General features: G+C 36.4%; 2 protein-coding genes across 2 annotated transcripts in view; both read right to left on the bottom strand.

The window, feature by feature from the left end:
• Positions 1-781: 781 nt before the first annotated feature.
• LOC113274375 (non-specific lipid transfer protein GPI-anchored 1-like) lies at positions 782-1,914 on the bottom strand. The gene is made up of 3 exons (XM_026523785.1): positions 1,364-1,914; positions 1,146-1,208; positions 782-1,054 (listed from the first exon to the last, which is right to left on the bottom strand). The coding sequence occupies exons 1-3, from the start codon at positions 1,713-1,715 to the stop codon at positions 909-911; spliced, it is 561 nt and encodes a 186-aa protein (XP_026379570.1). The 5' UTR covers positions 1,716-1,914; the 3' UTR covers positions 782-908.
• Positions 1,915-2,380: 466 nt separating this feature from the next.
• The window catches only part of LOC113273312 (glycerol kinase-like), a 36,105-nt gene continuing 10,824 nt past the window's right edge, over positions 2,381-27,661 (bottom strand). The window contains exon 2 of the mRNA XM_026523052.1: positions 2,381-3,290. Coding sequence (XP_026378837.1) covers positions 2,381-3,290 — 910 coding nt within the window. The remainder of the gene's footprint in view (positions 3,291-27,661) is intronic.

Below are 27,661 nucleotides of genomic sequence, written 5' to 3' on the forward strand. Positions count from 1 at the left end.
CAGAAGGATTAAGGGGACCATTTTTCCATCTAATCAATCTTAGTTTGAGTTTATCAACTCCTTGTTTGAAATAGGTGACCTTGCTTATGATGGTAGTTAGAGTAGGATCAATGTTGTTACTGAAGAAAACACCTGATTTGCTGAAGTTAATTAGTTGTCCTGAAGTTCCACTGCAGATTTGGAATATGTCCATTAGGTTCTGATTTTCAATTCAAAATGTTGAAATTGTGCTCTTTTTCTTCCATCCAATTTTTTTCATCGGGTTTCATTCACCAGGTTTTAGTGGGGAAATTTATTCCACCAGGTGGTCATTCAGAGGAAGTTGTATTAATTCGATACCCACATTTGATTAGAGGAAGTTGTATTAATTCGATACCCACATTTGATTAGACAACGTACCCATCTCTTAGGAATTTTGATAAAGTTTCCATATACTAAGTGTTATATAGAGTCTTAAAACTGTGAAATTACACAAGCGAACGTCTCCTCTTTATTTCATAACAAAATAAATAATGTTTTCCAGTTTACTTTATAGAAAGACTGGGAATTGAACTCTTGAAGTTCTACTTCTTCACAATCTAAAACTATTGGATTGAGCCTAAAACGCGATGTAAGAAGTACAGTATCTTTGGGCTTCAAGATGGTAATATTTTTCTTTTACTATCCTGGGCTGGAGCCATGTTGCCAGGCTTCAAAGTCAGGCCTGATCAAATCTCCAAAAATATTTGAAATTTTAAAAGTGGATAAAAGCCAAGGACCGCAACTTCAACAAAAACAAGGATACGTGGAAATAGTAAATAAATTTCTTAAAAGTAGTTCTTTAGATCATACAAGTTTTACGTCACAACATCTGTTACATAAATGACAGGTGGTATGATCATAGAAAATTCACCGCAATCTCATCATATTCATACCATGAACAAAGAAACGGCAAAAAAGACAACAGCTACAATAAGACGTGGTCCATGAATACTCCCCACAGATTTATCATCCTTTGCGGCTGCTGCTGGTGTTGCTGATGTTGCTGTTGATCCACTTGGAGTAGTTGATGTAGCTACATATATAAATTTAAGAAAATTATTGTAAGTAAAGGAATTAAAATTTTAAATGAAAAAAAAATGCAGAGATTACACATAATATAATACCTGGTGATGTTATATTTGTGAAAAATGCATAGTCAGGAGAAGTTGGAGATAAGTTGAGAAGTTCTGTCAAAATTAACAAACAACAAGCATCATATTATCAAACTAATTAATCCACCAGTATGTGTCGATTATCCGACAACTGAAAGTTCTAAAATCTCCCTAGGTTTAGAAAGTATATGAGAATATGAAGAATGAAAAAAGAAAATACTAGTACTTACTGGGGCATTTGTCAACACTAGTATCAGCTAGTTTGCAAGCAGATGGGAGAGCAAGTAACCTGTCTTCTTTAAGACCCATATCCTTAAGTGAAGATTCACCCTTGTGAGTTTCCAAGATGATATAACATAAACAAACCGCCTGATGTTGTCTGATATCTTTCACAGCTGAGCAACAGTCCGGTGTCGGTGTTGGTCCTTTCCCTGTTGCAAACGTGAGACATGCACCTACTTTCCCAAACTGACTAGTACACTGCTCTTGAATATTAGGTGGTGTTGCATCTGCTGATAAAGCTGGTTCAAGCATCATCAAACTGCATAACACAAACAAAGCTGCAAACATCCTCATCATCATAATATGATCTTCGTTAGATATACAGAAAGAGTACTGTTCTTATCTTCTGTTTAGCTGTATGAACTTTGATGGAGATGCTCAAGGAAAATATATATGAGTTTAATATAAATACTTAACAGATCATACAAGCATGGGTCTTGAAGGTGAGAGAGAATGGGAATAAATGGGGGTGGGATGGTGTGGTGAGGAGAGGTGCAATGAATTTTGGGAAGGTGGTTGCAAACTTTGCCATGACCTAATATTATTAATGAGGTCTCATATGTGGGTGGTAGATCAGATGTATGCAGTTGTGAAAACTTACCCTCAAAGTGGGAAAACCTTAGGGAGACTTTATGCATTTGTCAGTGGTCAGCAATTTCAGAAACTAGTTATGTCAAGTCAAGTACAACAGGCCATGAGGCTGGCTATGGGTGACTTGGTGTTTAATGAGCCTTTCCTTTGTGCTTGTGTGTAGCACATGCAATGTGACACTTGCAGTTTTATCATTTATATCCCCGCTGCAACTCTCATTACTTATTTTCAACGAACTTTATATATAGCACTTATATTATTTTCACCTCTTGTAAAAAATTGAAAATGAAGAGAGTAGATAAGTGAAAAATGATTTTTTTCAACCACTTGTGCATTATTGAAAAATAAAAGCTACATTCATAAACTGAAAAAATTTAGAAGGAAAGGTTATCCAAATCGAAAGTTCTCGAGACAGCTTTGCACCAAGAATCCGCCCTTGTTTTCCTTTGCTCCTTACTCAAGTTGGGATGGAAAGTGGTGGTTTTCTCGTCACTACCTTGATCGGAAAAGACATCGTTTTCAGTCCAAACTCCGATGGCTAGTCCAGCGCCATATGCTGCTCCAAGAGCAGTTGTTTCAATGTTAGCTGGTCTCGCCACTGGACATCCCAACAAATCCACCTGAATTTGCATCAATAGGCTGTTAGCAGTCGCTCCGCCATCAACTCTGAGAATAAGATCACCATTCTCATCCTTCAATTCATCATTTTCGCCAGAATCCTTATGCATCGAGTCTACAACATCTTTAACCTGAAAACATATGCTCTCTAAAACGGAACGAGCGATGTGCGCTTTGTTAGTAAATCTTGTGATTCCGATACAAATTCCATGTGCATCGTCACGCCACCATGGAGCAAACAGGCCATTAAAAGCTGGGACAAAATACACTACGCCTGTGTTTTCAACTTCGTTTGCTAGTTCTTCGATCTCACCAGAACTTTGGATTATACCAAGACTATCTCGAAGCCACTGAACTGCCGCGCCAGCAATTGCAATTGAACCTTCTAACGCATAACTCGGCAGTGCATCAGGACCGAGTTTGTAAGCTAGAGTAGTCAGTAATACATTGGTTGAGGTGATCAATTCCTTGCCAGTATTCAACAATATAAATGCTCCGGTTCCGTACGTGCACTTCGCAACACCTTTCTTACATTCCTGTCCAAGCATTGCAGCATGTTGATCGCCAAGACATCCAGCAATTGGAACACCAATAGTTGGCCATCCTACTCCAGTTTTACCAATAACTTCAGAGTTACTAACAATTGAATTGAAGTACTTGTTGTTCCTTGATCAAGAGACCCAATAAAGATGCCTTCATTTGAATTAAAGTTTTCTTCTTTTCCATTCATTTTTCTCAATTCAGGTGTGTTTTTTTTTTCTTTTTTTTTTTTTGAGTGAGACTGCAAGAACAAACTGTTAGATGGGGATGCTCATTGCTCATATTTTAAGGAAATAAGTTTCTGATTTTTCTAATTTGTGACGTTATCATGTGATCCTTACTAGATTTCAGGTCATATACATATTGATGATAAAATGACCATTTGTTGCAAATCTTCGTCACCCATTTTGACAAAAGTACAACTCTGTTCTTTTATTCCAACCGATTTGTCATTCGCCTCATATACAACACAAGGGTACTCATAAGCCCAATACAAACACAAGGAAATAAGCCCAAGTTCAATAATTAGAGTACTCTAAAAATATATGTATGTAACTTGGCTAGCAATAGCATATTCCTAACGCTGGATTATAAGAGGTTTTGATATAGCAGGCGGAAGCAAATTGAGATAGTAGTAGAAACAAGGAGAATTCGTTCCTAAAACAGTAAAAGAAAGCTCTGATTCAAGACAAACAATTACAGTAAACAAATAAATCAAGATACTAAATGAAAATAATAAGGTTGACTAACGAAAGGACTTACTTGACTGAATAATCGGATTCACTAACATGAGTAATCCAAGCTACCTCGAATACCAAAAAATAACAGTCTATTTATATGTATATGCAACTGACCTAAACTACGTATACGTGTCATTTATCCTAACGACTTGAACTCCAAAAGGTCCTGATAATATCAATACTTTCACTTATCAAGATATATGGTTCTACTTCCTCCATCCCTCTTATAGAGATGGAGAGCGTGAAATCTCTTATATTAAGAAAATGCTTGGCTTTTACAAAATACCCCATACAATATGAATATGATTACATAAGTTAAAATAAGGCATGCTGGAATTGGAGTTCCGCGTAGTGGGACTTGGAAAATTCAATATTCCGCCTTTATAATAGGGATGGAGGGAGTATATCTTATTTGACTCTTGTAACAAACTAACAGACTCAAATAAATCCTAACATATCAGACTCAAATAGGCATGACTTGGGTTGTGGACTCGAAGGATAATCCCTCTAAATACGTCACTTGTGAGGCTCTCCCACCGCGACTAAACTCGTCTCAAGATTACCTTGAGTAGTGACAGTCTAAAACTAGCACCTTTTATTGCAGCAATAAGAGTGAGAGTCTTTTTTTGGTATGACACCTTTTTCCTCCCCGACTTGGTGTTTTTTGGTTGGTAATGGTAATATTTTTATCTCCCTCCAGCAAAACTCATAGTTATTCTCCTTGCCATGGAAAAGAATACCACATCAAACTGTCGTTCCATCCCAGAAGAACATAACATGAATCCATATCTATTACTTGGAAAAATATATTGTCGCGGTAAACCCTTTCAAAAGAAATTGGAAATTTGCAGACCCTTTCAATCCTTGGGTGGATCTGTTGGTAAGCCAAATTCTCGAGATAATCCTCACGAAAAAAGATTTTCAGTACTCCTAATATCGGTAATAAAAATGCATACATTTTAAAGGATAATACCTTTGGACATGAACAATTTATTCCTTTGAGATTCTTCATCTATTTTTCGAACAAGGAGTACTTTCCTATTCTTTGCTTCACATTGACCTACTTTTTGAACCACCATACAAGTGCCTTTGATGTCATCAACAAAGACATAACCAACACCTTATTATTCTTCATATAGTTTCATGTTTATAAATTTACCGTCGTTTCCTTGAACGAGTCCTATTGGTCGTCATTTTGGAAATTTATTCGAGTAGTGCCCTGGCAGTCCATACCGATAACATTTGTCCCCGTAAGGTTTTATATGATCTCCCTCAGTCGTAAAGGAGTCGATTGTAGGTACCTTTGTTGACTTTTATGGTTGAAAGGTAGGCGGTGTTACTGGAAACTTTGTTGGAGTCGTTTCAAGTGTTGATTTGTTTCACTTTGTCTCACCCGGCGTTTTCGCTAATATATTCGGCTAGAATTCAATCTTTTGAGCGATATTGATGGCTTTCGTAAGTATATGTATTCGATGGAGGTAAATAATTTCTTAATTTCAATATCCAACCCGCTTAGATAACGGAAACCTGTTGTGCATCGGTCTCAGGAAGATTAAGCCTTTAACCCAATTTATAAATTCCTATGTATCCTCATTAACTGACCTCTTTCTTGTGCGTATTGTTGATAACTTTGAAAAATATTTTGAGTATAGTCGATTTGGGAGGAATCATACTTTCATCAGGCGCGGAATTTGACCCCAATAAGTGACCATCGGTTCACCCCGTATTCTCCTATTGTAAATGGTTTGCCTCCACCAAGATGCATCTCCTCCTTTTAGCTTGAAAGACATCAATTTTACACGTTGATATTAAGGAATCTTCATGCATTCAAAGAAGTCTTCAACAGCAGCAACATAACCTAAAAACCCTTCGATGTCGATCTTCCCATCATGTGTTGGTATTTCTAACTTCATCTTATATGATGACTTAATATCAATCACATAATCACATCATGTGATGTATTGAATTGATAACCCTCATCGCAAAAGAATTCAGTTTCCCTCTTTTCTTCTTTTATCTTAAACAGGGTTGTTTATTCATGTACTTTTGGTTCTTATCCCGACCTAAGACGTTGTACCATGTTAGGATTTTCTTGGGTAATATCATGTGAAAAATCGAGGTTCTAACAACCACACCCAATATTTCGTTTAGACAATCTGTATGGACTAACACCAATATATTTCCAAGAGAATCAACTAGACATTAGACTCCATCAAGGAAAATGCATCCAAGAGTTATGTCTCTGTTTCTCAATGTAATCAGCAAATCAAACAGATAGAAATCCGTGAGCCTGATTAATATGAGAAAAAACTTGAACGGTACCAAAGACCAATGTTCAAGTGTCAATCAATTTATATCAACAACCAAAGGTTGGACAATCTAATTGATTGAACTACGCACAACCTGTGGTATTTCAATTATATAGAAAAAATAATGTGGAAAAGAAAAAACACAGACACCAGAAATTTTGTTAACGAGGAAACCGAAAATGCAGAAAAAACCGCGGGACCTAGTTCAGATTTGAACATCACACTGTATTAAGCTGTTACAGACTCTAGCCTACTATAAGTTAACTTCATACTGGAATGTATTTGATCCTTAACCAATCGCACATTGGTTAAGGTACAATCGCGTTCCTTACGCCTCTGAATCCCAGCAGGACTCCACCAACTTGATTCCCTTAGCTGATCTCACCCGCAACTAAGAGTTGCTACGACCCAAAGTAGAAGACTTGATAAACAAATCTGTCTCACACTGAAAAGTCTATTGAATAGATAAATCTGTCTACTACATAAATACCTACGATTTTTTGTTCCGTCTTTTGATAAATCAAGGTGAACAAGAACCAATTGATACATCGAACATATATTCCCTAAGAGCATCCTAGTAATATCAATGATCTTAACCGTATGGAAGAGTAACAAGATATTGTGGAATCACAAGCGATGAGATGAAGATGTTCGTAACTACTTTTTATCTTACCTATCGGAGATTAAATTTCGAGCAAATCTTAGAGAAGATAGTACTCAATACGATAGAAAAAAGTAAGATCAGAACACGCAACTACAGAGAAAATAGTTGGGTCTGGCTTCAGAATCCCATTGAAGTCTTTAAGTCGTTAACTTATAATGGTTTTAGAAAAACCTAGGGTAAAGGAGAATCGACTCTAGTCGCAACTAGTATCATACATGAGGTGTGGGGATTAGGTTTCCTAGTTGCTAGAGTTCTCCCTTATATAGTGTTCAAATCAGGATTTGCAATCAATGTTATCTTGGTAATAAAGCATTCAATATTCATCGTTAGATGAAAACCTGATTAGACTCAAGCTAATATCTTTCAACTGTTAGATCGAACTTAGCTTATTTATACACAAATGACATGTGCTCTCATGTAGATGTGGGTAACCGTACCTAAACGTGTACACTTAGTTGGATCAACAACAGTTAACCGAAGTTAGCCATATCAACCTTGTTCATCTTAATCACAACTAGTTCAAATGACTCAAATGAAACTAGTTATAGAGTTTTCCAATTATTTATATTCTCATAGAAGTATACAAGACACAATTGATGCAAAATCAATTTTGATTCACTCGAATCAATTCATGAACATTATAGACACGGCTTCCAAAAGACTGCATTCCTTCTTATATAAATGTATTTTTCATGAACAACCGATTTTAGAACTTAACCTACTCAAGTATGCAAACGGGTATGCATACCTAAGTAGCCGGACTTGGTCTGTTCCCCAGTATGCAAACGGGTACGCATACTGTCGTTCACGTCCAATATCAGTTGAAATCAGTACGCATACGGGTATGCATACTAAGTTCCTGGACTTCAATTATTTAACCAGTATGCATACGAGTATGCAAATTTCCATACTTGGAGTATATCTACAACATTTAGCATACAAGTACGCATTCTTTGCTATATCCAATCAATGGTTAATTTTTCTAAACTCCCATTTAATCATAGAAACACTCTTAGAAGACGGGAATAGTTGTCTCACACAAACTATTAGCTTCAAAGCAATTTTCAACTGATTAATTCATCAATACGAAACATTCCGAGTCTACATCAAATGACTATCTCACACAAATCTTGTAAGATGTTACCAGGCGATTTTCACATGATCATCTTTTGACTTTCGTCAAGAATAAAAGATGAACTTGGTTAAAGCGAAAGCTTACCAACACATATTTCGAGAAATATGTAAGCGAGTTAAACTCATCTCGAAATATCAAATGTGTATAAAGTAAAGTCTATATAGCTATACGACTTTTGTCTCAATAGGAGATATAATAGAAATAGACTTTTGAGTGATAGATGAGTTCAATTCTCCATATACCTTTTGTTGATGAAGTCCAAAAGCTCCCCTTAGTAGTTCTTCGTATTCAATCGATGAACTCCGTGAAGTCTAAATCTCAATTACACATTCTATCCTAATCCGAGACATAGCTATAAGTAGACTAGAAATCAAGACTTATAGTTTTGGCAACTAAAATTGACAAACAAGCTTGAGATAACAACACTTGCGAGTTCAACCGAGCAGTGCTATAACATCATAGACATCTCTCCTTCCGGTAAATTTCTCATGTGTAGGTTTCTGCAGCATGGAATCTTCTCCATCTTCAAAATCCGTGAAATTATCAAGAACAAAATCAAATTCTGAAAACCCACAAAAATAACGAGTATTTTTTCTACGCCAACCATTATTGTTTTGTCCGTTCCAAGGGACTCTCGAAAAAACACCACACTTTTTATAACTAGGTTAATCTATAACTTATACATGTTTGAATTCTCGGAACCCTCTCGAAGTTCAATGATTTCTGGTTTCACAACAGTCACAACTCTCAAATCCTTTAGTTGAATCTTTGTTGGTTCACATTGTGAAAATTATTATAAGGTCGCCAATATCCTTGAAGATTATTCTCATCTTGGTCATATTAACCAACATCAAATCCTTCATTAAATCGTGTACATATTTCATAACTTTTGTGTGATACAACAATGTTTCCCCTATACCGGCAATGATATTTTCTTGCGCTTAGATCGTTAACAACATCGGGTCTTTGACGCCATTATTCTCACTAAAGTTTTCACCATTATTCCCATCTGTAATCTTATTTGATTGAGTAATCTCTATCAATCTTTTTAGATCGAATTGTAGCTATGAATCCACCTGATAAGGCACGCATAAGTAAATAGAAATAGTAGCATAACCAAGCAGAATCCACTCCGAAAACAATAAAAGAAGGCTCTAATCCAAGAGTTAAACAATAAGAGTAAAAAAATAAATCTATAATGAAGATACTAAATCAATAATAAGGTTAATTAACAAAAAAACTTAATTAATTGAATAATCAGATTCACTAACATGAGCTAATCCAAGCTACACGGGTTTTGTTTTTCCTTTCGCTTTTTTTGCTTGTTGTTATTTCTTATTTTTAGGGTTCATATTTTTCTTCTCCAGTTTGGGTTCACCTATAGTTTTCATGGGAAGATCAACCAGGGATTCTTCTTCCCGCAACACATTGATTACCAACCCCTCTTCCCGGGATCTGTCTCCATGCTCTTCTTCTACAGCTGATGCTACACCTCGACAATGGTTTTTGTCACTGCCCTTTCAAGAACTATGATGGATATTAGGATGGGATTAATGGTATTAGAGCATTGCTCGGTTGAACTCGCATGTGTTGCTATCTCAAGCATGTTTGTAACTGTTAGTGATCAAAACTATAAGTCTTGATTTCTAGTCTATTATAGCTAAGTCTCGGACTAGGATAGGAAGTGTAGTTGAGATCAAGGACTTCATGGAGATTCATCATACAAGAAGAAGAACTACTCAAGGAAACGGTGGAGCTTCTCGACAGAAAGGTATGTGAAAACTTGAAATTATCTATCACTCAAAAGGCTATCTACTCTATCTCCTACTCTTTGAGACAAAAAGTCGTATGCTATATATATAGACGGGATTATACACAGTTGGTATTTCGAGCCGAGTATACCTCGCCTATCTATATTTCGAAATAAGTGTTGGTAAGCTTTTTGCTTCGATCAAGTTTATCTTTACCTAGTGACAAAAGTCATGATATGTTTCAATCACTTTGAAACTTGCTCTGACGAAAAATACTATGTGAATAACAACTATATAAAGTTCTCTGAGAATGTTTCAATGATTGAAATGAGAGTTTAGATTACATAACCAATGGTGGACATAAAATTTTTTGTGGAAACACATTTATTATCAGTCCTATATCTTGAACCAAAGTTTGCGAACTTTGTTGATCAAGAGAAATCGGATGGCAAGTGCCAAGTCCGCGAACTTCCAAAGTTCCCAAACCCGAGAATTTCTGCTGGAGTTTGACAAACTACTTGTGTGAGCCAATTTCGCGAACCCAGTACACGAACCGGCGTAGTTCTCATCCCGAGAAATTCTGCTGGAGATTGTGAACTCTATCCGATTGCTTAAGTCCGCGAACCTAGTCTGCGAACTTGAGAAGGTTATATATCTGAAGATGATTTCTGAACTTAAACTTATAAAAACTAAGAAATGCAATTTGCAAACCGTGGCTATAAATTCATGAACCAATTCGAGTGAGTCAAATCATCTTTGCTTCAATTGTGTCTTATCTAGTACATGAGATTTCCTTGAAATTGAACAACACTCTTAACTAGTTTAATTGAGTCATTTGAACTAGTTATGGTGAAGAAGAACATGGTTGATATGAATGCTCATATGGCTAACCTTTTGGTTTACTATGTTTAAACCAACAATGCACACGTTTGGGTACGGTTAACAAACCTAGAAGCGTGCAGTCCAAGAGTGTATAACAAGCTAAGTTTGCGATCTAACGGTTGAGAAATATTAGATTGAATCTGAATCAGGTTTTCATCCAACGGTGAATACTGAATGCTTTGTTACTAAGATAACATTGATTGCAAACCCTGATTTGAAGACTATATATAGGAGACATCTAGTATTGTGCAAAGCTAATCCCCACACCTTACATGTGATACTAGTTTGCATACTAGAGTCGATTCTCCTTTAACCCTCTGGTTTTCTTTTCTCAAACCGGGTTAAACGACTTAAAGACTTTATTGGGATTGTGAAGCCAGACCGATACTACTTTTATCGTAGTTGTGTGATCCGATCTTGCATCTTCTATCGTACGAGTACAATCGGATTTATTGGCTTGAGATCGTGAGAGTTCTCTGATAGGCAAGATATAAAAAGTAATCACAAATACTTCGTCTCATCGTTTGTGATTCCGCAACATCTTGTTTCGCTGCCATACGATTAAGATTGTTGTGAGGTGATTGATTAATCTAGGTTGTTCTTCGGGAATATAAGACCGGATTATCAATTGGTTCCTGTTCACCTTGATTATTATCAAAAGACGAAATAAAACCTTTAGGGTTTATATGTGGGAGACAGATTGATCCTTTGATATACTTGTCTGTGTGAGACAGATTTGTTTATTGTTAAAGCCTGCGGTTTTGGGTAATATCAACTCTTAGTTATAGGTGAGATCATCTAAGGGAATCAAGTGCACAGTATCCTGTTGGGATCATAGGCGTAGGAGCATAACTGTACCTTGGATTGGTGGGAGACTGATTGGGGTTCAACTATAGTCCAGTCCGAAGTTAGCTTGGAGTAGGCTAGTATCTGTAGCGTCTTAATACAGTGTGTGTTCAATCTGGACTAGGTCCCGGGGTTTTTCTGCATTTGCGGTTTCCTCGTTAAGAAAATTTCTGGTGTCTGTGTTATTTCAATTTCCGCATTATATTGTTTTATCTTTATAATTGAAATAATACAGGTTGTGCATTTAGATCACAGTAAGAGTAATCCAACCTTTGGTTGTTGATTGTCATTGATTGATCCTTGGATATTGGTCTTTGGTACCATCCAAGTTATTCCTTGTGTTTGATTAAAGACTCGCTGATTTCTATTAGCTCGAGTAAATCAAAACAAGAGAGAGATATTAACTCCTCTATGTACTTTAATCTAGATTGAGTCTGACTGTCTAGTGGATTCTCTAGTAAAGTATATTGGAGTTAAGTCCATACAGATTTCTAAGAGAAATATTGGGTGGTGTTGTTACACCCCCGCTTTTTCAATTGGTATCAGAGCAGGCAAACACATTTAAGACCTAATAAGTCTGTGTTTGTAGCGATCTGACTTTATGGACAAGAGTAATATCTATGTTAATGCAATAGCAGTTCAGAGACGATTTGTTAAGTTTCGAAGCCCTGAAACTTCTGAGAAAAACTCTAATCCCTCTTCATCTACTGAATCTACATTCGACTGGAAAAAATCCCTTGATGAACAGTTGGATGATCTTTCAGACGATAGTGATTCAGAAGAAGAACATAGTGTTGATGAGGAAGTCTCTCAATATATCAAGTTTTTTGACAGTGCATTAATAGAAAAAAAGTCAACAACTTGCTTGAGGAAATACATGGGTCCTCTCTATCAAGAAAACATAAAGTTGAGAAAACTCTTTAAAGGATATGATAGTGGATATAAACTCTTGGAATCCATTGTTAAAGATCATAAGGAAGAGGTTCGCTCGAAAAAAATTGGATGTGATAATCTTCTTCATAACCTTTATGTGTTAAAAGAAAGACTTGCTGAAATTGAATCAAAATGTGAATCTCAACAGATATGTTTTAACGACAAAGAACGCAATTTTCTTGACAAAGAAAAATCCTTGGAAACTAAGCTTATTGCTACTCTTGATAAAGTGAAACCATTGGAAGAAAATCTAAAAAGATTTAGTTCTAGCTCTACAAAATTATCTTCGATACTTGGAGTATGTAAAAAACATCATGACACACGTGGTCTGGGCTATAAAGGAATAGACACTCCAAAATCTGGTAAGATTAATTTTGTTAAAGCCGTTGATAATTTTTCACGTGAAAAACCTTTCACAGAGTGCAATGTTTCTGTAAATAAGGATATTGCTCCTTCTAAATCTGCTCATAAGAGAACAGTAAAATTTAAGCCCTTTAACTGCTACTACTGTGGGAACAAGGGACATTCTGAGCAAAGATGTCGTCTTCCTTTGCGGAATGAAAAACTTCATAACATTCTTACATGGATTTCCAAGGAAGTTTTTAAACCAGTTTCACACATTGTTGGAATAAAAGGCAACTCCTATCCTCAAGGAATATACAAAGATAAGTCCTTTCTTAACTGTGTTGACAAAACGAAGAGTCCCTTCAACGACAGAAGGAGGAGTGACAAAAGTATGACTGGTCCTGTGAATCTTCCGGGAAAGAGGAAAAGGCATAAAAGAAAGAAAGAAAGGGGTAAATCCAAGACTTCCAATTCAGACTTCTTACATGTCAATAATCGTGTGTCTGATCCGAAGATTAGCATAAACAGACTCAGACAAAATATCAAGAAAACATGGAAGGCTGTTAACTCAGGTACTCCTAAATCTTTTCTAGATAATGTTTCTTCAACTAAACCAGGTAGCTTATTAATTACCGTTGAAAATAAAGGAGAAGTGATTTTTGATGAGCAAGGTGCTCATCTTATTACACCCTGGCATGTTTATGATTGCATCTCTTTTTTATAAAAAGGGATGCTCATGATTCTCAAGTAAGTCTTCTTGAGAAAGTGGTCAGGATCATACAATGGATGTTTTCTTTGTGGTTCTTATTTCGTTTGCTCCTCAAAAAAAAATTTGGGCTAGCATGGACCTTGTTCTCTAGTACACACACCATCCCACACGAACATCATGTTCCCTAGGGTTTGATGGAATACCTTATATTATAATATGTTCCAGAAGAACAAATAGATTTTCTAAAAGTCTTTTTGGTGCACAATGGAAGGATGCAACAAGGTGGATGATGTTGAGTTATGTCCTATTGTTATCTCGTGCTTTCATGCTCTTGATCATGAAAACAAAGGCAAACTACCAGTTCAGATTTCTTAACAGTTGGTAGGAAATCTTATTGGAGATTTTAAGGTTGTACAAGAACAACTCGGTATTGCAACCAGGAACCTTGATTTTCTGAAAGACGAACTAAAGAAGGTAACTGAGGAGCTCGTTCATGTTCAATCTCTAGTTGCTGACTGGATTTAGAATTAGTCAGATCTTCGTTCTTATTGTTGCCTAGTATATCTTCTTTTTGGCTTAGTTGGAAGAATAACTAGTTCTTGAATAGCGATGATTGTGACTACACATAGCTATTATGTTTTTCATCTTCTTGTTTATTTTTTAGGTTTTTGGGTTTAAAATTCTAAAAATATTTGGAGGATGATGTTTTTGCAGTATTAATCTTTATGATTTGTTATATTGCAATTTGTGATAGGATATGTATGTTTGCGTCCGTGAACTTGAAGGTCCCATATATTGTCAAAAGTAAAGTCGTTCATGATCGATATTCACTGTTGATTTAAAGGATGAATATACTTTTGACAAATACAAAGGTTAAGCCTATATTGTCAATTATTTGATGGAAGATAGGTCAAAATATTTTGTTTTCAAGGATTATCTCTATTAATGTTGTTATGAATATAATGATGGAAGATAGAATGAATCCTTGTGTATTCCACAGTAAGATCTTTATTGATCCATATCCTTTGTATTACTGTGAGGCTCTGTAATGTATCTTATGTTGAGCACGATACAACAATGTTGATTATTTATGATTGGCTTTGTTGGTTGTTCTGTGAGGTATGTTGTGTCGAGCATTTTGAACTAAGTTAATCATCTCGTTTGATTATTTAGTTATTGCTCCATAAGTTCTCTTATGTCGAGCAAAAATAATTGACAATTAAATTGATTACTTTTGTGATTAGTTTGATTGTGTATTCCAATTAGATTAATTATGAGTTCTCTTGTAATTAGTCTAGTTGAGTATTCATATATTCCATAAGCCTTCTTTGTGTTGAGTATATGAACGGCTATCCTAATCATTTTCTAATGGTTATGTTAGTCATATGTTCCGTAAGTTTACTTATGTTGAGCATATTCAATTAAGTTGACCACTTTTTCTGTTTAATTTGATTGTGTATACGGTTAAATTAATCATGGGTTTACTTGTGATTAATTTGATTGAGTATTTTGGATATAGAAAATCATTCTCTTAGTTTTTAGTGTCCAATAAAATCCTTTTTTTTTTTTTTTTTGAAATTAAGGTCTCTCTTGTTGTTCTTTCGGTAATGACATCAAACGGGGAGAGTTCTTTTAAACTTGTGCTTAATGGTCATATCTTTGTGGGGAGTGCGGCTGTGGAATATTAAAGGGGTTATCTTGTATCTTTAAACTCCTTGATGAATGCTATTAGCTTCGGCTATATGATTGCATCTAAATTAAGTTGGTATGTATTTTTATTTTGGTCATGGAATGTCTCTTACGGAAATTTTATTATGATCTCGTTCTTGTACTTTTTCCAATTTTATTGACAAAAAAGGGGAGAATTAATATGTAGTTTCATACTACAAATACATATGGTTTTCGGATCATTATGTAAGGGGGAGTGGGTTACATGTGAGATGGAGTATTGACTAAGTGAGAGTGATACATATCACCATAGTATTATTGTTGAAGTTGTGATACAATTGAACTTTGACACTATGTAATAATACTATGACACTGTATAACAATGATCTAGACCGATGCATTCTCATTATTATAGCTATGGATCTTCAACAACGGTGATACTAAACTTACAACCTTTGGGATCATTGGAGTACTTGGAAGTGACGAAGATTTCGAGTAATGTTGAAGATTAGACTATGGAATAGCAGCCACTAAAGTTTCTTTATTTTTTTTTGTATTCCATATCTATTGATAGTTTTGTCACTAAAATGCACAAAGAGGGAGATTGTTAGAGCATTGCTCGGTTGAACTCGCATGCGTTGCTATCTCAAGCATGTTTGTAATTGTTAGTGATCAAAACTATAAGTCTTGATTTCTAGTCTATTATAGCTAAGTCTCGGACTAGGATAGGAACTGTAGTTGAGATCAAGGACTTCATGGCGATTCATCATACAAGAAGAAGAACTACTCAAGGAACCAGTGGAGATTCTCGACAAAAAGGTATGTGAAGACTTGAACTTATCTATCACTCAAAAGTCTATCTACTCTATCTCCTACTCTTTTAGACAAGAAGTCGTATGCTATATATATAGACAGGATTATACACAGTTGGTATTTCGAGCCGAGTATACCTCTCCTATCTATATCTCGAAATAAGTGTTGGTAAGATTTTTGCTTCGTTCAAGTTTATCTTTACCTAGTGACAAAAGTCATGATATGTTTCAATCACTTTGAAAATTGCTCTGACGAAAAATACTATGTGAATAACAACTATATAACGTTCTCTGAGAATGTTTCAATGATTGAAATGAGAGTTTAGATTACATAACCAATGGTGGATATAAACATTTTTGTGGAAACACATTTATTATAAGTCCTATATCTTGAACCAAAGTTTGCGAACTTTGTTGATCAAGAGAAATCGGATGGCAAGTGCCAAGTCCGCGAACTTCCGAAGTTCTCAAACCCGAGAATTTCTGTTGGAGTTTGAAAAACTACTTGCGTGAGACAAGTTCGCGAACCCAGTACGCGAACCGGCGTAGTTCTCATCCCGAGAATTTCTGCTGGAGATTGTGAACTCTATCCGATTGCTTAAGTCCGCGAACCTAGTCTGCGAACTTGAGAAGGTTATATATCTGAAGATGATTTCTGAACTTAAACTTATAAAGACTAAGGAATGCAATTTGCAAACCGTGGCTATAAATTCATGAACCGATTCGAGTGAGTCAAATCATCTTTGCTTCAATTGTGTCTTATCGAGTACATGAGATTTCCTTGCAATTGAACAACTCTCTTAACTAGTTCAATTGAGTCATTTGAACTAGTTATGGTGAAGAAGAACATGGTTGATATGAATGCTCATATGGCTAACCTTTTGGTTTACTATGTTTAAACCAACAATGCACAAGCGTGCAGTCCAAGAGTGTATAACAAGCTAAGTTTGCGATCTAACGGTTGAGAAATATTAGATTGAATCTGAATCAGGTTTTCATCCAACGATGAATATTGAATGCTTTGTTACTAAGCTAACATTGATTGCAAACCCTGATTTGAAGACTATATATAGGAGACATCTAGTATTGTGCAAAGCTAATCCCACACCTTACATGTGATACTAGTTTGCATACTAGAGTCGATTCTCCTTTAACCCTCTGGTTTTCTTTTCTCAAACCGGGTTAAACGACTTAAAGACTTTATTGGGATTGTGAAGCCAGACCGACACTACTTTTATCGTAGTTGTGTGATCAGATCTTGCATCTTCTATCGTACGAGTACAATTGGATTTATTGGCTTGAGATCGTGAGAGTTCTCCGATAGGCAAGATATAAAAAGTAATCACAAATACTTCGTCTCATCGTTTGTGATTCCGCAACATCTTGTTTCGTTTCCATACGATTAAGATTGTTGTGAGGTGATTGATTAATCTAGGTTGTTCTTCGGGAATATAAGACCGGATTATCAATTGGTTCCTGTTCACCTTGATTATTATCAAAAGAAGGAATAAAACCTTTAGGGTTTATATGTGGGAGAAAGATTGATCCTTTGATAGACTTGTCTGTGTGAGACAGATTTGTTTATTGTTAAAGCCTGCGGGTTTGGGTCGTAGCAACTCTTAGTTGTGGGTGAGATCAGCTAAGGGAATCAAGTGCGCAGTATTCTGCTGGGATCAGAGGCTTAGGAGCATAATTGTACCTTGGATCGATGGAGACTGATTGGGGTTCAACTATAGTCCAGTCTGAAGTTAGCTTGGAGTAGGCTAATGTCTGTAGCGGCTTAATACAGTGTGTGTTGAATCTGGACTAGGTCCCGGGGTTTTTCTGCATTTGCAGTTTCCTCGTTAACAAAATTTCTGGTGTTTGTGTTATTTCAATTTCCGCATTATATTGTTTTATCTTTATAATTGAAATAATACAGGTTGTGCGTTTAGATCACAGTAAGAGTAATCCAACCTTTGGTTGTTGATTGTCATTGATTGATCCTTGGATATTGGTCTTTGGTACCATCCAAGTTATTCCTTGTGTTTGATTAAAGACTCGCTGATTTCTATTAGCTCGAGTAAATCAAAACAAGAGAGAGATATTAACTCCTCTATGTACTTTAATCTAGATTGAGTCTGACTGTATAGTGGGTTCTCTAGTAAAGTATATTGGAGTTAAGTCCATACAGATTGCTAAGCGAAATATTGGGTGGTGTTGTTAGACCCCCGATTTTTCAATTGGTATCAGAGCAGGCAAACACATTGAAGACCTAATAAGTCTGTGTTTGTAGCGATCTGACTTTATGGACAAGAGTAATATCTATGTTAATGCAATAGCAGTTCAGAGACGATTTGTTAAGTTTCTAAGCCCTGAAACTTCTGAGAAAAACTCTAATCCCTCTTCATCTACTGAATCTACATTCGACTGGAAAAAATACCTTGATGAACAGTTGGATGATCTTTCAGACGATAGTGATTCAGAAGAAGAACAGAGTGTTGATGAGGAAGTCTCTCAATATATCAAGTTTTTGACAGTGCATTAAAAGAAAAAAAGTCAACAACTTTCTTGAGGAAATACATGGGTCCTCTCTGTCAAGAAAACAGAAAGTTGAGAAAACTCTTTAAAGGATATGATAGTGGATATAAACTCTTGGAATCCATTGTTAAAGATCATAAGGAAGAGGTTCGCTCGAAAAAAAACTGGATGTGATAATCTTCTTCGTAACCTTTATGTGTTAAAAGAAAGACTTGCTGAAATTGAAGCAAAATGTGAATCTCAACAGATATGTTTTAACGACAAAGAACGCAATTTTCTTGAAAAAGAAAAATCCTTGGAAACTAAGCTTACTGCTACTCTTGATAAAGTGAAACCAGTGGAAGAAAATCTAAAAAGATTTAGTTCTAGCTCTGCAAAATTATCTTCGATACTTGGAGTATGTAAAAAACATCATGACACACGTTGTCTGGGCTATAAAGGAATAGACACTCCAAAATCTGGTAAGATTAATTTTGTTAAAGCTGTTGATAATTTTTCACGTGAAAAACCTTTGACAGAGTGCAATGTTTCTAGAAATAAGGATATTGCTCCTTCTAAATCTGCTCATAAGAGAACAGTAAAATTTAATCCCTTTAACTGCTACTACTATGGGAACAAGGGACATTCTGAGCAAAGATGTCGTCTTCCTTTGCGGAATGAAAAACTTCATAACATTCTTACATGGATGTCCAAGGAAGTTGTTAAACCAGTTTCACACATTGTTGGAATAAAATGCAATTCCTATCCTCAAGTAATATACAAAGATAAGTCCTTTCTTAACTGTGTTGACAAAACGAAGAGTCCCTTCAACGACAGAAGGAGGAGTGACAAAAGTATGACTGGTCCTGTGAATCTTTCGGGAAAGAGGAAAAGGCATAAAAGAAAGAAAGAAAGGGGTAAATCCAAGACTTCCAATTCAGACTTCTTACATGTCAATAAACGTGTGTCTGATCCGAAGATTTTCATAAACAGACTCAGACAAAATATCAAGAAAACATGGAAGGCTGTTAACTCAGGTACTCCTAAATCTTCTCTAGATAATGTTTCTTCAACTAAACCAGGTAGCTTATTAATTACCGTTGAAAATAAAGGAGAAGTGATTTTTGATGAGAAAGGTGCTCATCTTATTACACCCTGGCATGTTTATGATTGCATCTCTTTTTTATATAAAGGGGTGCTCATGATTCTCAAGTAAGTCTTCTTGAGAAAGTGGTCAGGATCATACTATGTATGTTTTATTTGTGGTTCTTATTTCGTTTACTCCTCAAAAGAAATTTTGGGCTAGCATGGACCTTGTTCTCTAGTACACACACCATCCCACACGAACATCATGTTCCCTAGGGTTTGATGGAATACCTTATATCATAATATGTTCCAGAAGAACAAATATATTTTCTAAAAGTCTTTTTGGTTCACAATGGAAGGATGCAACAAGGTGGATGATGTTGAGTTATGTCCTATTGTTATCTCGTGCTTTCATGCTCTTGATCATGAAAACAAAGGCAAACTACCAGTTCAGATTTCTTCACAGTTGGTAGGAAATCTTCTTGGAGATTTTAAGGTTGTACAAGAACAACTCGGTATTGCAACCAGGAACCTTGATTTTCTGAAAGACGAACTAAAGAAGGTAACTGAGGAGCTCGTTCATGTTCAATCTCTAGTTGATGATAGGATTTAGAATTAGTCAGATCTTCGTTCTTATTGTTGCCTAGTATATCTTCTTTTTGGCTTAGTTGGAAGAATAACTAGTGCTTGAATAACGATGATTGTGACTATACATAGCTATTATGTTTTTCATCTTCTTGTTTCTTTTTTAGGTTTTTGGGTTTAAAATTCTAAAAATATTTGGAGGATGATGTTTTTGCAGTATTAATCTTTATGATTTGTTATATTGCAATTTGTGACGGGATATGTATGTTTGCGTCCGTGAACTTGAAGGTCCCATATATTGTCAAAAGTAAAGTCGTTCATGATCGGTATTCACTATTGATTTAAAGGATGAATAGACTTTTGACAAATACAAAGGTTAAGCCTATATTGTCAATTATTTGATGGAAGATAGGTTAAAATCTTTTGTTTTCAAGGATTATCTCTATTAATGTTGTTATGAATATAATGATGGAAGATAGAACGAATCCTTGTGTATTCCACAGTAAGATATTTATTGATCCATATCCTTTGTATTACTGTGAGGCTCTGTAATGTATCTTATGTTGAGCACGATACAACAAAGTTGATTATTTATGATTGGCTTTGTTGGTTGTTCTGTGAGGTATGTTGTGTCGAGCATTTTGAACTAAGTTAATCATCTCGTTTGATTATTTAGTTATTGCTCCATAAGTTCTCTTATGTCGAGCAAAAATAATTGACAATTAAATTGATTAATTTTGTGATTAGTTTGATTGTGTATTCCAATTAGATTAATTATGAGTTCTCTTGTAATTAATCTAGTTGAGTATTCATATATTCCATAAGCCTTCTTTGTGTTGAGTATATGAACGGCTATCCTAATCATTTTCTAATGGTTATGTTAGTCATATGTTCCGTAAGTTTATTTATGTTGAGCATATTCAATTAAGTTGACCACTTTTTGTGTTTAATTTGATTGTGTATACCGGTTAAATTAATCATGGGTTTACTTGTGATTAATTTGATGGAGTATTTTGGATATAGAAAATCATTCTCTTAGTTTTTAGTGTCCAATAAAATCCTTCTTTTTTTTTTTTTTTGAAATTAAGGTCTCTCTTGTTGTTCTTTCGGGAATGACATCAAATGGGAGAGAGTTCTTTTAAACTTGTGCTTAATGGTCATATCTATGTGGGGAGTGCAGCTGTGGAATATTAGAGGGGTTATCTTGTATCTTTAAACTCCTTGATGAATGCTATTAGCTTCGGCTATATGATTGCATCTAAATTAAGTTGGTATGTATTTTTGTTTTGGTCATGGAATGTCTCTTACGGAAATTTCATTATGATCTCGTTCTTGTACTTTTTCCAATTTTATTGACAAAAAAGGGGAGAATTAATATGTAGTTTCATACTACAAATACATATGGTTTTCGGATCATTATGTAAGGGGGAGTGGGTTCCATGTGAGATGGAGTATTGACTAAGTGAGAGTGATACATATCACCACAGTATTATTGTTGAAGTTGTGATACAATTGAACTTTGACACTATGTAATAATACTATGACACTGTATAACAATGATCTAGACCGATGCTTTCTTATTATTATAGCTATGGATCTTCAACAACGGTGATACTAAACTTACAACCTTTGGGATCATTGGAGTACTTGGAAGTGACGAAGATTTCGGGTAATGTTGAAGATTAGACTATGGAAAAGGAGCCACTAAAGTTGTTTTATTTTATTTTTTGTATTCCGTATGTATTGATAGTTTTGTCACTAAAATGGACAAAGGGGGAGATTGTTAGAGCATTGCTCGGTTGAACTCGCATGCGTTGCTATCTCAAGCATGTTTGTAATTGTTAGTGATCAAAACTATAAGTCTTGATTTCTAGTCTATTATAGCTAAGTATCGGACTAGGATAGGAAGTGTAGTTGAGATCAAGGACATCATGGCGATTCATCATACAAGAATAAGAACTACTCAAGGAACCGGTGGAGCTTCTCGACAAAAAGGTATGTGAAGACTTGAACTTATCTATCACTCAAAAGTCTATCTACTCTATCTCCTACTCTTTGAGACAAGAAGTCGTATGCTATATATATAGACGGGATTATACACAGTTGGTATTTTGATCCGAGTATACCTCGCATATCTATATCTCGAAATAAGTGTTGGTAAGCTTTTTGCTTCGATCAAGTTTATCTTTACCTAGTGACAAAAGTCATGATATGTTTCAATCACTTTGAAAATTGCTCTGGCGAAAAATACTATGTGAATAACAACTATATAACGTTCTCTGAGAATGTTTCAATGATTGAAATGAGAGTTTAGATTACATAACCAATGGTGGACATAAACATTTTTGTGGAAACACATTTATGTATAAGTCCTATATCTTGAACCAAAGTTTGCGAACTTTGTTGATCAAGAGAAATCGGATGGCAAGTGCCAAGTCCGCGAACTTCTGAAGTTCTCAAACCCGAGAATTTCTGTTGGAGTTTGAAAAACTACTTGCGTGAGACAAGTTCGCGAACCCAGTACGCGAACCGTCGTAGTTCTCATCCCGAGAATTTCTGTTGGAGATTGTGAACTTTATCCGATTGCTTAAGTCCGCGAATCTAGTCTGCGAACTTGAGAAGGTTATATATCTGAAGATGATTTCTGAACTTAAACTTATAAAGACTAAGGAATGCATTTTGCAAACCGTGGCTATAAATTCATGAACCGATTCGAGTGAGTCAAATCATCTTTGCTTCAATTGTGTCTTATCTAGTACATGAGATTTCCTTGCAATTGAACAACTCTCTTAACTAGTTCAATTGAGCCATTTGAACTAGTTATGGTGAAGAAGAACATGGTTGATATGAATGCTCATACGGCTAACCTTTTGGTTGACTATGTTTAAACCAACAATGCACACGTTTGGGTACGGTTAACAAACCTAGAAGCGTGCAGTCCAAGAGTGTATAACAAGCTAAGTTTGCGATCTAACGGTTGAGAAATATTAGATTGAATCCGAATCAGGTTTTCATCCAACAGTGAATATTGAATGCTTTGTTACTAAGCTAACATTGATTGCAAACCATGATTTGAAGACTATATATAGGAGACATCTAGTATTGTGCAAAGCTAATCCCCACACCTTACGTGTGATACTAGTTTGCATACTAGAGTCGATTCTCCTTTAACCCTCTGGTTTTCTTTTCTCAAACCGGGTTAAACGACTTAAAGACTTTATTGGGATTGTGAAGCCAGACCGATACTACTTTTATCATAGTTGTGTGATCCGATCTTGCATCTTCTATCGTACGAGTACAATCGGATTTATTGGCTTGAGATCGTGAGAGTTCTCTGATAGGCAAGATATAAAAAGTAATCACAAATACTTCGTCTCATCGTTTGTGATTCCGCAACATCTTGTTTCGCTACCATACGATTAAGATTGTTGTGAGGTGATTGATTAATCTAGGTTGTTCTTCGGGAATATAAGACCGGATTATCAATTGGTTCCTGTTCACCTTGATTATTATCAAAAGACGGAATAAAACCTTTAGGGTTTATATGTGGGAGACAGATTGATCCTTTGATATACTTGTCTGTGTGAGACAGATTTGTTTATTGTTAAAGCCTGCGGTTTTGGGTAATATCAACTCTTAGTTATAGGTGAGATCATCTAAGGGAATCAAGTGCACAGTATCCTGTTGGGATCATAGGCGTAGGAGCATAACTGTACCTTGGATTGGTGGGAGACTGATTGGGGTTCAACTATAGTCCAGTCCGAAGTTAGCTTGGAGTAGGCTAGTATCTGTAGCGTCTTAATACAGTGTGTGTTCAATCTGGACTAGGTCCCGGGGTTTTTCTGCATTTGCGGTTTCCTCGTTAACAAAATTTCTGGTGTCTGTGTTATTTCAATTTCTGCATTATATTGTTTTATCTTTATAATTGAAATAATACAGGTTGTGCGTTTAGATCATCAATAAGAGTAATCCAACCTTTGGTTGTTGATTGTCATTGATTGATCCTTGGATATTGGTCTTTGGTACCATCCAAGTTATTCCTTGTGTTTGATTAAATACTCGCTGATTTCTATTAGCTCGAGTAAATCAAAACAAGAGAGAGATATTAACTCCTCTATGTACTTTAATCTAGATTGAGTCTGACTATGTAGTTGATTCTCTAGTAAAGTATATTGGAGTTAAGTCCATACAGATTGCTAAGCGAAATATTGGGTGGTGTTGTTAGACCCCCGCTTTTTCAAATGGCAGGGTTTATGCCAAAGGATTGGTTTTAAAGAACCATGATGGATATCAGGATGGTTTTTTTCACTGCCCTTTCAAGAACCATGACAGACACCTCTTTTATGATGCTAACAAGTCCATATTCAGAGAGTTGATTGCTAATAGTTTACATATTTACCTTGCCTGGGAGAAGGTCCTTTGCTGCTTACGGATGTGGTTGTGTTGTAGATGCATGCATTTACATGATTGGAAGAAGCCGTGCAGGGGTAGGTAAGGGATTCATGGAGACGTAATTGTAAGTCCAGTCAATAGTGCGGTCTCAGATTTTCTTCTTCACGGTATAGTTAAGCCTGTTGAGGTAAGTGCTGGTTTTGGAAATACTTACGATGTTGTTGAGGTAAGTGTTGTTGGTTTGAGAAGAATTAATGATGCAGTATGTGGTGATTCTATGGAGGAGGCTTCTGGTGATGCTGTAGAAGTTCTTGGCACACTTTCTACAGATTTCCTCAATGCGGTTTTTCAACGACAGTTCACCACAGTAATCTGCATTCCTCATCAGTGCAAGCTCTTTTTTTTGAGGGCTTTGAAGTCCTGCTTGGACAGGGTCATTGCTAACCAAACTAATATGTCTTCCTGGATACAACTTATCCTCCTTCCCATTTTTACTTTAAATCTGTACATGCCGAGAAGCGCTGCCGAAGCAAAGTCTGGGAATCGCAAACACTTATAGATTAAGGCCATACATCACAATCTATCGGTTTGGAACGAGCCTAATGGGTGCTTCATATTGGTTAACAAACTGCTGCAGTTACCTCTCCGTGATGGGGCTAAGTAAACTGAGTCGAAGAAACAGGCATCTAACTTGATAGCTTGCCAGAAGAAAATATGTTGTGGTCACTTCGCTGCCGCTATTAGAGTTCTGTCATCTAATGGAGTAGCTACCTGCAATGAAATCACTTATTATGAGTTGTAGGAAAAGCATACAGTTGCGCCTCCTTCTGACATTCCTAATGATGCTGTTACGGTGGACCCTATTACAGTAGAGTGTCGGGCAGTTTTGGGATCTATTAAGAGCTTCCCAAAAGGTACATCATGTGGCCGTGATGGCTTACGGGCGCAGGAATCATGAATTAGTATAAACCCACACAATTAACTGGTATGTATACAATGGATTATGTCGATATCGTACTTACGCAGTTTCAAAAGATAAGCATTCATACTTCGTAATATGTTTTCGTTGACACTTTGATCATACTCTGATGGCCAAGTCACATCACTAGAGTATTATATACAATATATACAGCTTCGCATGTTATGTTTTCAATATAACACGACTCGAAAGATACGTTAGGAATGGAAACAAGATCAAATCAACATTACTAACCTCAAGTGGAAGGATGATATCGTCGTCGTAGTCGTTACTTATTCACATTCTTCATGTCTTCGGAGTAATACTTGTACGTCTCAACATTCCTACACTTTCCAGTCCAACCTAAACGAAGTTGAATCTAGTATTTAACCAAGCGAATCTAAATGAGTTTTGATACTAAAATATGACAACCAAACTTGACATACCAACGCTTTGTGAGTTCAACCGAGCTATGCTCTAACAATTTCTGCTTCATACACTTCTTGGGTGTTTTTCCACGGCTTTCATACGTCTTCACTTGGGTCATGTGAAAGCATCATGACGTTGTGTTGGATCGGCTCATTGCTCCCTTGGTTATTCATTTCGATCTCTCCCGCTGTGTGCTTTCTACGGAATATCCATCGTAGGTTGTAACACTCGACCGTCGGGTGTTGTATCCTTCAATGATAATGACAGTACCTTGGCATCGCTATGATCATCCGTACTAGGATCCATCCTCGTTGGTGGAAATTGGATTTCCTTGTTTGACATCCATTTTTCTACCAGACCTACGATTGGTTCCAGGTTGCATGATAGGGGCAGTGGTTTGATGAAATCTCTCTTTTGATATCTAGCGCCTACTCGATTGTATGGCTGAGCCATCTGTGCATTACATCCTTATTGATTTTTATTTGCGTGAATATTGCGTGGGGATGCTGATATGTTGAGCGTAGTCTGCATTTGACTCATCTACACAGCCAGAAATCCTTGTTGTCGCTTCTTCTAGCTCAACGAAAGTTTGGAACCGAAAATTAACTAGGTTTCTCTTGAAAGAAGGCGTCATTCCTCGTATGCAAATGTATACCAACGTGTTTTCTTTGATATCCTCGTGGCAATCCAATGTGCAATGGAGGAACCTGGTGATGTATTTTTTTCCTTTCATATCCGCTGATTGCGTCTGCTCAAATCTATCAATGTGATTTTTCTCTTGGATAAATAAAATTTTCTGAGAAAAAGAGTGAACATGGCCGACCATGAGTTTGCGCTTATGGTTTCAGGTTGTCGTACCAGGTGAACACTGTGTCTGTTAGCGACTTTGGGAATTCCCTTAAACATAGCTTCCCAGTAGTTGTTTGATCGTTCATGGTTGACAGGAATCGACTAAGGTTTTCACGCGCGTTCCCTTGGATGTTGTGTACTTTGAACTTTGGTGCGGTATAATCCTCGGGGTATTGATATTCTACGACTTCGGAGGAATATAGGATGTTCATAAAATCGTAGTTGTCCTGTTTCACCACTCAGTAGTTTGTTTCCAAATACTTTGCTATCGCCTCTTGTGACATAACTACGGGTGTTTCCCATCTATCTCCAGTATCCTTTGTCGTTTCTTTAGCGTTTTGTTCAGCTTCAGCCGCTTTCAATAATTTTCTTAATTCTTGCTCTCTCCTGATGTGATCCTCCATCTCTCTTTGTATGTCCTGCAGGGATGATTGCGCGGATGGTGTATCTATGGATGCTTGTTGTTTGTCATTTTCCTGTAGATCCCCTGTTCTTCTTCTTTGTGCAATCGGACTTGCTACTATTCCCACTTTCTCTCCTTAAAGGTTAAGCGGCTGACCAACTGGATGATTCTACAACGCGTTTGTGATGATGCCTTCCTGGTGTGTCTTGGTAGACGATAGACGAGCCTCCAGGTGTGGTCTCCAAATGTTGAGGGTTGAATATGAGATTGGTCCTACACGTCCTAGTCACAACAATGATAACACCTTCCTACAATAGTATGAGAGAGAGCTTGTTTCCTATTGTACTATGTCCTTCCTTTTATAGGCTTTTCCCAAACCCCTTTTTCTCATGACATCATGCCACATGTCATGGGAATTCCTTTATTTAAAACTATTGTCATTCCTCCTAATGTGACATTTTACTTCTCCACTAATCCTTTCCTTGTCGTTTATACTTTATGG

The sequence above is a fragment of the Papaver somniferum genome, chromosome 4 (genome assembly GCF_003573695.1).
Source record: "Papaver somniferum cultivar HN1 chromosome 4, ASM357369v1, whole genome shotgun sequence".
In the NCBI taxonomy this organism is placed as follows: Eukaryota; Viridiplantae; Streptophyta; class Magnoliopsida; order Ranunculales; family Papaveraceae; genus Papaver; species Papaver somniferum.